Source organism: Lepisosteus oculatus, chromosome 13 (assembly GCF_040954835.1).
Source record: "Lepisosteus oculatus isolate fLepOcu1 chromosome 13, fLepOcu1.hap2, whole genome shotgun sequence".
Taxonomy (NCBI): domain Eukaryota; kingdom Metazoa; phylum Chordata; class Actinopteri; order Semionotiformes; family Lepisosteidae; genus Lepisosteus; species Lepisosteus oculatus.
In genome coordinates this window covers 33,970,744-33,984,287 of record NC_090708.1, presented here as the reverse complement: position 1 = coordinate 33,984,287, position 13,544 = coordinate 33,970,744, and the positions used below count along the sequence as shown (strand labels likewise).

At 40.7% G+C, this 13,544-nt stretch overlaps 1 protein-coding gene across 7 annotated transcripts in view; it reads right to left on the bottom strand.

The window, feature by feature from the left end:
• Positions 1–9,667: 9,667 nt before the first annotated feature.
• The window catches only part of nepro (nucleolus and neural progenitor protein), a 34,754-nt gene continuing 30,877 nt past the window's right edge, over positions 9,668–13,544 (bottom strand). For 6 of the 7 annotated variants that reach the window (XM_069197528.1, XM_069197526.1, XM_069197525.1 and 3 more), the window contains 2 exons: positions 12,288–12,550; positions 9,668–10,712 (listed from right to left, as the gene is read on the bottom strand). In XM_069197528.1, the coding sequence (XP_069053629.1) occupies positions 10,436–10,712; positions 12,288–12,550 (540 nt within the window). In that variant the 3' untranslated portion in view covers positions 9,668–10,435. The remainder of the gene's footprint in view (positions 10,713–12,287; positions 12,551–13,544) is intronic. The other variant, XM_069197530.1, reaches the window with a different exon arrangement.

Here is a 13,544-nt window from a genome sequence, read left to right as displayed (position 1 = left end):
AAGCAGAATTCACAGAGCTGTTGCTTATTCCTTGGTACTCCAATAGTACGAGCTATTTTGCATAGTGCTTCTAGGTATGCTAATTTATATGACAAAAAAAAGAACTTTACTGGGGACAGAAGTTTGGTTAGAAAAAGCAGCTTTCTGTTCATTCATTAAGCTTGCACGAAAAATACTCATGAGACTTATCAAACCAAATGACATTTCAATGTATTAGGGAGCATGCTCTCCAAAGCCAACACTTTAAGGCAGACAACACACTGAGGACATTCTTCAGTGTCCTCAATTGTACTCGTGAAACAGAAAATTCAAGATACTTGTGGCATAGGGGGTAAGGTGTACAACATAATTAAATCAATGTACTCAGAGAACAAATGTACAATGAAAATTGGAAACAAAAGGACAGAATTCTCTACCCAATGTGTGGGGTGAGGCAGGGCTGCAGCCTGAGCCCAACACTGTTCAATATCAATATCAATGAGATAGCAGGAATGTTGGAACACTTTGCAGTGCCTGGTCTCACACTTCATGACACAGAGATCAAGTTCCTGCCCTATGTGGATGACAGTCCTGCTGTCACCCACAGAATAGGGGCTCCAGCAGAACCTGACATTGCTGGAGCAGTACTGTCAGGCCAGGGTGACAGCTAATCTGGACAAGACCAGAGACAAATCAAGCTATACATACCTTGGTCTGACTATCAGCTCATCTGGGAGTTTTGACCTGGAAGTGAAAACAGGGCTTTCTACACAATAAGAAGGAGGCTTTTCAACATCAGCCCACTGACAAGAATCTGGCTTCAAATATTTGAAAGTGTAATTCAACCTGTTGCACTATTCGGCAGTGAAGTGTGGGGTTCCCTCACAGAACAGCATTATACTAAATGGGACAAACAACCCATAGAAACTCTGCTCATGGAATTCTGTAGAAACTTCCTCCATTTGATGAGAGAAACGCATAACAGGATGTGCAGGGGTGAGTTAGGCCAATACCCTTTACTAATCAATATACAGAAGAGAGTAATAAAGTATTGGCTACACCTAAAAAGCAACGACCAAAACTCCTACCACAACAAGGCCATGCTGAGCCAAGAGCCAAGCCCAACAAAGACCCCACTGAGCCAGCTGGTCCTGACGTTCACTGACCCGAGCCTCACCGACACCGGCCAGCCTCAGGACAGCACTGCTAGAGCACCACAAATCAGAATCAGCGACATCACAGCACAGATCAAATAGCAGTAGCTCACATACTGGAACAAACACACACAAACACAACATAACCATTGCCATAACCAACATTGCCAGCAGCCACATTACTCTGCAACTCACAACTGGCAACCCACTGAAGCTAAGCAGGTGTGAGCCTGGTCAGGTACCGTCGTTTGGATGAGACGTAAAACCGAGGTCCTGACTTTCTGTGGTCATTAAAAATCCCAGGGCATTTCTCGAAAAGAGTAGGGGTAAATCCCAGCATCCTGGCCAAATTTCCCATTGGCCTTTACCAATCATGGCCTCCTAATAATCCCTATCTATGAATTGTTTTCATCACTCTGTCCTCCTTCCCACTGATAGCTGATGTGTGGTGAGCGTTCTGGCGCACTATGGCTGCCGTCACATGAGCCAGGTAGATGCTGCTTATTGGTGGTGTTGGAGGGGAGTCCTCATTATCTCTAAAGCGCTTTGAGTGGAGTGTCCAGAAAAGCACTATATAAGTGTAAGCAATTATTATTATAATAAATTGGAATGCTACAGAAACCTAAACAGACAATACACGCTAGCCGAATATTTGAACAAGATAAATAACAGCAAAAATGAACAGACCCTAACTACAGCCTGGCCATAGAAACTGGGCAACACAGGCAGATCTGGCTGCCCAGAGAGGACAAGCTGTGCTCCCACTGCCAATGGGGAGAAATAGAGACAGAAATGCACTTCCTACTGCACTGTAACACATATTTTGGGATTAGACCAACATTCTTCCCCTACTGGGAGAGGGAGGAGGGATCTCTGTTGAACTGGTAGCCCAGGATGTGATCTCCTGTCACAGCCTGAGGAACAGTGAGCCTGTCTCTCAATAATGCTCCATTTCTCTATATATTTGTATGTGTAGGAATGTTATAAATTGTATAAAAGCTAACAAACTGCTTATCTTTTAGCTTCCTAACTGCTTATAACACTGGCAAGTGGAAACATACCAGGGGGAATCTATAGGTCAGTGGAAAAATACAGCTCATGCCTTAAATGTACTGTAGTAAAAAGGGAAGACGAATGTCTTGTTTTGCGAATGTAAGCAATAACAAAAATCCTAACAAGGAGTTGTTTTTCTCTACCCAAGCTTGTCTGAGAACTGATAGTTCATTTTAGTTCAGATATAAATTCAAAAAAGGATTTTGGATCCAACTCAGAGATGCACCCATTGTAGAAATGTATTTTCATAGCTTTTGATTGAGATGTTCAATTACCATTCAGGTGCTTATTAAATAATTTTGTTAGTTGCAGTGAATTCATTCAAGAGTTGAAAAGCACAGAAGAGAACTGTGTTGGACACAACTAGCCCAGAATTTCATTTTTTTTTAATTGCTACAACTTTGTCTTGCATGTTGAATACGGTGATGGATAATGTGGAGACTTTAAAATACGCTTTTTTAAGATAGAAAAATAGCAACTAAAACATGGCAACTAGAGTGTTTTGGTGTTGTCCCCCAAAATTGCTGAACTTCATATCTCAGTTAAAAAAATAGTCAAAACATTGCTGTGTTACAACCATCACACTTGTGTGTGCAGAAGTGTCTCATGTTTGCTGCCCATTTAGTTGCAGTGTGGTGAAAACATTTGAATTCAGCAAGTAAACATTAATTACTTTCATGCAAATTTGTAGAGGAAAGGGCCTCTTAATGAATGCTACAATGTACTAAGAAATGCAGTGGAGCAAGCTTTGTGTGGAGGAACCACCCTTCATGATGTGAGCAACAACTCCTTTATGTTTCCATCACTGACATAACCCTATCAGTACAAATTTCCACATAGCCTGCCCAGTGAATTCCGTTAGCTTTTGTGAAATTGTCAATTAAATTTAAAATGTTCCCCCTTTTTATGGGTGAGTCAATTTGTGGTAAAATGCATTCTTTTAATGCAGTAAACAAATTGACTATTCTCAGACATGCTTTTTGCCAATCATATCATTTGTCATGTCTTTCCCAACTGGTAAACAGATTTTCTGTGACTATGTGTAGCATTCCTTTGTAGCCACTCCAGCTAACAAGGTAAGACACCTTTAATGCATCATTGCCTGGTCTGATGCCAGTCTTGGAACTGCATTAGTTTATATTGTTGATATAGTTTATTTGGAACAATCATTGTGACAAAAGCAGTCTTCTTCAACAATAAACTACCTGTAAGAACTGTCAACAACCCAGAAGCAGATCCAGAACCTGTTCCATTTTGTGTGGAGCATCAGTTTTTAATTCTTTAGTTACTCGGCCTTCACAGATTTTCATCACACACCCTAGAGCGCAGCTTTCGCACCAGGGCAATGCTCTAGTCCTATAAGGGTCTACAACAATTTAATGAGTGGAAAGTAAACAAGATCTGTTAACTGATTCAAATGTCGTGGTTAATTAGGAACTCCTTCCCTGGGATTGATACAATGGCAGACCCTGCACTCTGACCCCAAGCTTCTCCCTGTCTGTGTGTCTGTGTCTCCATGGAGAAAAGCTGGGGTATGCGAAAAGACGAATTCCTAATGCAAGAAATTGTATAGGGCTAATAAAGAAACATTATATTATATTATTATTTTATATTGTTGCATTGTGCTATTCTTTCCAGCATGTTCGTTCCTAGGTTACAAGTGAAGAACTTCACTGGAAAACGTTATTGGCCAACATAATTGGAAATCGTATTTTATCCAGTTTAAAGCTACATGGCTCACAGACTTGAACTTGAACTTTATTGCCATATGTAACCGGTACTGGTACAATGGAATTCTTACTTACAGAAAGTCTCTTGATTGTAAAACAAGTGTAAAAAACACTGAGGTAATGAGGTAGATGGTGTTGGTGTAGGTGTGGTCCGAGGGGGATGGCTAAATGTGTTCGCCAACCTCACTGCTTGTGGATAGAAGCTATTGAAGAATCTAGTGGTAAGTGTCCGTATGGTCTTATATCTCTTGCCTGAGGGCAGTGGGGTGAAGAGCTCATGCCCAGGGTGGTGACAGTCCTCTGTGATGGCCAGAATTCTACTACGGCAGCGGTCCTCATAGAGCTGTTTAATCTCGGTGAGACCGCAGCCGATGATCTTCTGGACCATATTGACCATTCTCTGCAGTGCCTTACTTTCTCGCGAAGAGGTGTTGCCATACCACACCGTGATTCCGTTGGTGAGGATGCTTTCGATGGTGCAGTGGTAGAAGTTCACCAACACATATATTGGCATCCCCCATCGCTTGAGGCACCTCAAGAAATAAAGGCGCTGCTGAGCCTTCTTCATGATAGAGTCAGTGTGTTCACAGTCCAGGTTAGATTTTTAGAGATGTGAATTCCCAAAAACCTAAAGCTGGTCCATACTGAGTGGGCTGTGAGTGTGTGGCCTGTGTCTCTGAAAGTCCACTATTAGCTCTTTCGTTTTCTTTACGTTCAAGTCCAGGTTATTGCTATGACACCACCTAAGCAGCTGTAAGACTTCATCCCTGTAAGTGGACTCGTCATCATCACTGATCAGTCCTATTATAGTGGTGTCATTTGCAAACTTAATGATGCGGTTGTTGCTGTGTCTTGCTGTGCAGTCGAGAGTGAGCAGGGAGTACAACCTTGGACTCAGACAGCAGCCTTGTGGGGTTCCAGTGCTCAGGGTGAGTGGTGTTGATGTTTTATTGCCTATCCGCACCACCTGTGGTCTCTCGATAAGAAAGTCCAGCAGCCAGTTGCAGACAGAGTTGCACAGACCTAATCCCCTGAGCTTTGTCACCAGTTGACTGGGCATGATAAAATTGAATGCTGAACTGTAGTTCACAAACAGCATTCTCACATAAGAGTTCTTAGTGTCCAGGTGTTCCAAGGCTGTATGGAGAACAAGGGAGGCAGCATCATCCACAGATCTGTTATTTTGGTAGGCGAACTGCAAGGGGTCCAGGGACTCTGTGATGGAGGAGTTGATGTGTGACAACACCAGCTTCTCCAGGCATTTCATCACCACAGATGTTAATGTCACTGGGCGGTAATCATTCAGGCATGTCACTTTTGCCTTTTTGGGGAGTGGAACAATAGTGTTTTTTTTTAAAGCAGGTGGGGACCATGGACTGTGACAGGGAGGAGTTAAAGATGTCTTAAACACTGTGGTCAGCTGGGCTGCACATGTCCTCAGGACGCGAGGTGGTATCCCATCAGGCCCTGCAGCCTTACGGATTTTCACCCTGCTCAGAGTCTTCTGCACGTCCTGCTCTGAGAGTTTCAGAACAAACTCGCCCTGCACACTTGGGGTCTTCTCAGCATTGCTGACATTGTCTATTATAATAGTAATATTTAAAAAGTCAAGAAAGATGTGAAGACGGGTTTAAATTAAATCCTGTATGAGGTTTAGACTTCTAAACAACAAGCTGGAGTTTATAGCAGGAAAGGGGGTTAACTGATAAGGATTCCAGATGCAAGCTAGGAACCCCCTGGGTCAGTGTAAACTGACCATTTGGCCAGAATCTCTAAACTGGCCAAATACCATGACGCCCCTCTTTACCATAAGACCGAGTGACGTCAGAAGAGGAGAAGAAAATTCTATATAAACTAAACATTTGTACCGGCGCATGGAACAATATTTCGGTTTTGTTGTTTCTTGCAGGAAACAAGACTTCGGCTTTATTGTTCCTTGCATGCAATAAACTCATCTGTTTAACTTCATCTCAGGATCCAGAACCTTATTCTTTCTGTTACAACAATTTTGGCATAGTCTGCGGATGCTCCAGAAAGCACAGAACTTCCCATCGGCAGGAGATCAGCGTGCACATTACTAAGAGGTAAGGACTCCTCTTTTTTTAAAAAAAGTCCCGACTCTCTCGTCTGACGCAGTGGTAAAAAACAGACGGATAATAAGCGATGTCGAGTTTTATGAGAAGTTACGCTGTTAAAATGAAAATGATTAATGTAGAAGTGAAACAAAATACAGCGCATTGTGGTACGAAGAGAAAAAATATATTCTCGATGTGTATGTGTGTTTTATGAATTTGTGTGCCGGCATGTATGTGTGTAACTGTGAGTTTTGGTATACTGAATGGTGGTGCGAGTGTGTTTAGCCAGCCGGACTGGCTAGAGACGTAACTAAAGAGACTTGAAGAAAATCAACTTAAAGAGATTGGAAAATATGAGAGCATCTGAAACGTACAGTATAAGTCCAGTACAGGTGGAGTTAAAAAGGAGTTAAAGTTTTTGTATTCATATACAATTAGTTTTAATAGGTGAACCAAAAGTTGGATTTATTTGAATGTCTCAAACCAGACATGCTGAAATGCTGTAGGTTTAGAATCATGTCTGGGGATAACACCACTGTGAGATTTGCAGAACTGAATAATCTCCACCAACAGATAGGGAGAAATATATACACAAAGGTGTGAGCAGTTTACATAGGGTATATTCCACAGAAATTGGATAAATCTTAGAAACAAAATAGGCTGTCAGAGAAGAACAGTGAAAAATGTATCACCCTTCTAAGAACTCTGTCTGGGGAGAATAAACAGTTTTGTGAGAGATCTGTTTACCTAACGATTAGATCCTGTAAATCCCAGTCTGTCCCAGTCCAGTGCATAAAAGGAGTTAAACCTAAAATGTACTGTAAATGGGGTATCGGTTTCTCCTTTTTGTGATACTGGAGCACTACTGTCATGCTTGTCTCACTTCACAGCGTGCTAAAGAGTAATGTATATGGGGAGACGGCACGAGGCCACAGGAGTATTGGGGCAGCAAGTTTTACTTACAAAGTACCAGATTTTAACATTCACGTGCACTTATCACCCATATGTGGGTCGTTTTATCCCAGATCTATTGGATTGAGATGTTATGCATTACAAGGAATAACTATCCAGAACAGGGCATCATGTGGCTTCAACTGACTGTGATCACTCAGTATTTTGATGGTATTCTGAGTGCTTCCCCTGACGAGGAAACCCACAAGTCTGAGTTGCTTCAGGTTTAGAGTGTCTAATATTAAGCAGTTATGATAAGGCCCTTTTGTGTTTAGCAGTATGTAATTTTAACAGGGCCTGGGTGCAATGTTTTTACGGGTTGAGCACAACTTTTAACAGATCTGCTTAAGGGGAGAGTGCAGCCCAAGGACAAGATCGCCTTGGTTCCAGCAGCAAAAGCCGCCTGTAATAATTTGAAACAAGCTCTCTTACAGGTGCTGAGACTGGGGTTTCCTCAGATGGATCAACCATTCCTTTGTATGTAAGTGTGGAAAAGGGGTTCTGGGCAGCTGTGCTGTTGCAGGAGCATGGAGGTAGGCACTATTATACCATTAGATGCTGTTGCCAAAAGGTGGGGGACTGTAAAAATTTAAGAAAATGTAATACTGTTTACTGATGGGTCCTCTGATGCATGAGGGAGAACAGAGAACAGGCTGAGCTGTTACAACAGAATTCGAGGTGCTAATGATCTGAAAAATGCCCCTCCTCTGCCTCAGCGCAGCAAGCCAGTTTAGAGCCCTGATGGTAGATTGTAAAAAGAAAGATGTTAAAGGGTTACTGTATATGTATATAATGTATTTGTTGCAGGTAGGCCACAATTCTGGATGGCTATGGAGAAATAGGATTCTCTCACAACGGCAGGGACTACAGTTAAGAATACTAGGCTGGTCTCTGGTCTCTGCCAACTGAAGTAGCTGCAGTAAGGTGCAAATAACACAATAAATAAACAATTCTGGTAACTCAAGGTAACAACTGAGCAGATGCAGATGCCAGACGAGCGGCACTGGGAGAGCAGGAGTCTGAGACCCCTGTGAAACCTCTATTGGGGAAAAGGGAGAATTTAGGTTGAAGCCTCTGATAGATGTGGTTAGGAAAAAATTTGAAAAGAATGTGGTGTTGTATGATGATGGGGTGGGCCCGTCAGCACACCAGATGACCTCAATGTTCTCACAGCCCAATGACATCTTGTAGCCAGAAATTCATGCTAGCGGATACACAGGAGTATGGCAAAGATGATCCCGTGATGTGGTCTGCCCTGCCCCTTGGATACTGATCTAGGGGCATACTACACTGGGAAGGTGTGCCAGGCTGTAATCGCCTCACTAGGGGTGAGGTGGAAGTTACATTGCCCCCATCACCCACAGTCTGAAAGACCAAATAAGGAAATCAAACTAAGGAAACCAAAGGAACACCGTGGGTAGATGCTTTACCTGCGATCCTGTGCAGTTTGCGGGCTGGACCAAATGGAACTGTGAGACTGAGCCCATTTGAGATCATCACGGGCAGCCAAAGAAACTCCCTGGAGGGCAAGTTTGGCTAACAGACTGTTGAATTTACTCTCTATTATAGTATTGTAGGTTTGTTAACTGAAGTGGAGCACAGGGCTCGTGAACAGATGCTGGATGCTTAGGGACCTCTAGTAGAGGGGAGACACGACCGGATACCTGGCGAGTGGGTGTAGGTGAAGAAGAGATACCCTGCCAGACGTTGCAATCCTGCTGGGAGGGACCATATCAAGTGCCACTAACTACTGACTGTACCATCTGAGCGACAGGATGAAATCGCTGGATACACGCATCGCACTTTCACCGAGCCAGGGCACCAGAGACTGAGTGAACAGAAAGAAGGATGTTGTTACCATGCTTGAGGATTATTACTGGGGATATGGTAGCAATACATTCCGGGTGTTGGCATATCAGCCAAAAATGATTATCAGAGTTGGGTCAATATTGCTATTCCAAGATCCTGACGACAGATCTCCACATGGCTGAGGTTTGCGTTTGGGTCCTGGGGTAGGACTTTATTTATTTGTAGGATTAGGATTGTTTTATGTGTATAAATGTAACTATCACTTGTACGAAAACATCAATCACATCTTGTTGTAACCGTGGAACGCACGGAAAAATCTGCCCTGACATTGTATGTGTCAAAAATAGGCAGTACTGAGGTATGCCATATTTTATAAGGGGGGGAATGAAGTAAGATGTGAAGACAGGTTTAAATTAAATCCTCTTCTGTATGAGGTTTAGACTTCTAAACAACAAGCTGGAGTTTATGGCAGGAAAGGGGGTTAACTGATAAGGATTCAAGGTGCAAGCTAGGAACCCCCTGGGGGTGTCATCTTAAACTGACCATTTGGCCAGGATCTCTAAACTGGCCAAATACCATGCCCCACCTCTTTACCATAAGACCGAGTGATGTCAGAAGCGGAAACGAAAATACTATATAAACTAAAAGTTTGTATCGGCACATGGAACAATATTTCGGTTTTATTGTTTCTTGCTGGAAACAAGACTTCGGCTTTATTGTTCCTTCTAAACTCATCTAAACTTCATCTCGGGATCCAGAACCTTACTCTTTCTGTTACAACAAAAGTGACCAAGCCTACTGTAACACCTTCTGTAATTTCATGTTTCCCTTCAGTTCTTTGAAGGATAAAAGCAGTTTAATTTAAATTTATATGACTGTAATATCCCCAGAAATCATTTATGGTCAAAGCAATAAAAACTCTTCAGCAAGTCCTCTTTATTGTTAGTGGTTTTGGAAGATCTTATATCCCATAACACATCAAAATAGAATACTAAAAATCTAGCTGCAACAATGTGCTACAATTTCTTGCTTTCTAACCTTCTGCTGAGGTTAAAATTAATGTAGCTTTAATATTTCTCCATAATGCTACACAATTCCAAACCTATGAGATAGAAGACACTGTCATCAAGTCTAGTTTTTAAAGTACTGTCCAAATCATGGTTTTGTAGGGATTACAATACCAGCTTTTAACTAATTTGTACACTTTCTACAGAGATGGAAGCATACTGGAGCGTTTGAGTGTATAGATTAAGAAAAAAAGCTTATTTATATTTTCCCAATATCATTTTGGTGCAAGTATAACTTTGTAATTACCGAAAGAGGAACACAATCCTACTGAAATATTTGTATTTAGAAAAAGTAACAGAAAACTATTCACAATGTCTCCTTCAGTCTTTCCGCTACTAAACTGAAACAGAAAGGCTTCAACTTATATTCTACATGTTGTAGTGTGTCCACTGGCAGCTGGTGAGTAGCTCTGTTCTCTGAAAACTCTGAAAATCAATCTCCAAATAAAAAACAGTGCTTGACACCTCTTTTTCCCCCACAATGTGCTCACATACTACACAATTTAAGAGACTACGGTTTTTCCATATCATTCCATTTGTTAGATCTAAAATATTTAGTTCAGTATTTGAATATAAAATGAATCCCTAAATATTTCATCTTTAGAATATCTGTACAGCTATAAGCCTATGGATGCAAAAATGCTATCAATATCTTCCTGTTCCGTGCTGCTATTTGAAACTGTATTTTTTGTCGTGTCCTTTGGGTTTACAAGAGTTAAGTCCATTTTAGTTTTGGAATGTTGCCTGGATGATTTCCACTTCATCTGGAACTTAGACTGCAGACTTCGAACACTCCATTTTGTATTTGAAGTAGAATACTTCCTCATAGCACTCTCTCCTGGGATTAGGATTCTGCAGGTCTGTTTTCTGTAGCAATTAAGCTTGCGGCTGAAACTAACAGGAGACAAAAAAAAAAACAAATATTTTACTTAAAGAGCTAAGGGTTAGTTGGTGAAAACTACACCAGAAATTAACTTCATTAATCCCATCAACAATTTACTTTTTATCTCCCCTCTTTCCCCATTGAGGTTCTTGTTAGCTTAATGAAAAAATGGTGCCCAATTCACGATATCGCCTTTAATCACCTAAAACAAGGTATTTTAGGTTGAACATAATAGGAACAAAACAAAATTGTGCAATAACCAAACAAAAACAAATGGACAAATTTATGTAGCAAAAATGTATTGAGAAATAACCTAGTTTATCTTACTCTAACTGGGCAAGACTAATACGATATACTCACTGATAGGAGGGAGAAATACTGTAGTAAGGTATACTATTACGGTGTTACTACCCACAACCTCATTATAAAGGAGCTCATGTTGGCATTTAGGGAAAAAATCCTGCAATAAACTAACAATGTTTAAAAGACTCCCACAGAATTATGTGAACATACCCATCCATTTTCTAACCCCTTCTTACAATTCAGGTTTGCAAGAGAGTCCGAGCGTAGCCCCACAAGCAATGGGCAGAAGTTAGGGTACACTCAGGATGGGATGTCAGTTAATAACAGGACACACATGCAGTCACAACAGGGCCAATTTTCCCAGAAGCCAATTAACCTACTAGTATGATTTTGGATCATAGGAGGAAACCCATGAAAACATAGGGAGACCATACAAACATCACGAACATATCACACCACGTATGGAAATTTTTGAATTGGATGATTTTTTTGGATGATTCCAAACATTAAACAATTAATCAAGGAATTAATAATACAACCCTTTGTCATCTAAACACTGAGTCACACATGCCACAATTAACATCTGTAAATGTTAACACTTGTAATTGTAAACTTTAAAAAACAAGCTCTTACTTCTCTGGCACCATAACACAGTCTTCGATATGTAATTTCTTTCAGTTATAGGCAACTATCGGAAATATCAAGACACAGTAGTGCAGTGTTTAACACTGCTGCCCGGGTTCAATTCCTACAATGCTATCGAAAAGGAGGTTTGTATGTTTTCCCCATGTTTGTGTGGGTTTCCTATGGGTGCTCTGGTTTCCTTACACAGTCCAAAAACATACTGGTAGGTGAACCGGCTTCTGTAAAAAATTGGCCCTGGTGTGAGTGTGTGCATGTTTGTTTCTGTGTAAGCCCTGCAATGGACTGGCTTCAAGTAGAGTTCATCCAGCCTTGCACCTACTGCTTTCCGGAGTAGACTCTAGCTCCCTTGCAAAAATTGCATTGCAGTTAGAAAATAGATGGTTTATAAGCACCACTGATATTGCATAACTTTGCAGCAAACAATATCTGAACATATTTGACAAAAATATCAAGCTATTACTACCTTACACAAGAGCCAACTGCTCTAGCCAGGCAGCTGATACAGACTGCAGTAAAAGCATTATGATTTTGGAGAATTGGTTTCTTTAAAAAATAAAAAGTACCACAAAAAGTGTTCATATACAGTTTACTCAATCATTATTAATAAACACATAATGTTTATTTGAAATTAACTTTACCGGTAACCCTTTGCTTCCATGTGTTTTAGTCTTTGGCACTTCAGATGCTGGTAGCTCAGCCATCTGGATTCCCACTGCAGTCTCTGTCCTTTGCACCACTCAAGTACTTCCTTAATACTTGCAGTCAGATCACTGAAGGAGGCCACCCCTTTTATATGGCAGACAAAGGATTCCTTCTTACAAAACAAAGATTCTTCCAGCAGGGAAGCCCTTTGACACTTCATCAAACATTTGGGAAGCACATGGCAATCACCTTCAGTCACCTTTGTTGAAAAACAAAAAGTATTTCTGGGTTGTTTCTATACCCACAGTCAGGGAAGCACCACCCTGTATTGGATGGTTATTGAGAATGGATTTATGAATACATGACTGTTTGAAATTGCCACCAAAAAATTCATGCAGCTGTAATTTAAAAAAAAAAAGAGCAGTGAAAATGAAAAGGCCTGTTCACAGCGGCCAAGGATGCAAAACTGGACAGGCTGTCCCTTAGAAGGACTGCAACAACAGACTTTCCACTAGGGGACACTAAAAATATTTTTAACAGTAGCACCAGGTGTGTACAAGTCAACTGTATTATTGAATAATTATTTGGAAGGTGCAGACTGTAATATGAGTTTAATTAGGGTGTAGGGAGTAGGTCTGAAGAGTAAGTAGCAGTAAAGGGGTGGTGGAAGCAAAACTTTAAAGCAATTATTCACTTAGTCTATTTAAGACATTTTGTATTTTTAAGAACTCTTATGTATTGTTAACTTTAAAAAAGCCAAAATATAGGACTTTTAAATACGGTTGTATTTAGAGCCTTTTATATGCAACTGTACCCTGGACCAGTCTACCAAAAGTGGGGAATCTTCCATAGCAGCTAGCAGCTAATAGACCTATTTCTCCAAATTAAACTAAATTTAGTAATTCAAATTGTTTCTGTAAATATTAGTGAATGTAATACCTTTTAAAAGTATTTCAGTTAATAAAATGCACTAGTGGATTATTAACTTTTGTTTAAAGTACAGGTAAACACATATAAACAAATTTAGTTAATTCTGTTTATAATTATAGGAGCATAAGGTACTTATTCCATCTAATTTCAAATATGTTGCAGGCCAGTAATATTCACACATGTGGCTGGAAGACCACAGGATTTATAGAAAATATAATTTTCAATGAATGCTTAGACACAGTGATTATACAGACCTATGGAGTGAACAACTGATTCAAACCAAGTCATTAAGTGTCCAGTGGAATGAAAACCAGAAAAGATGT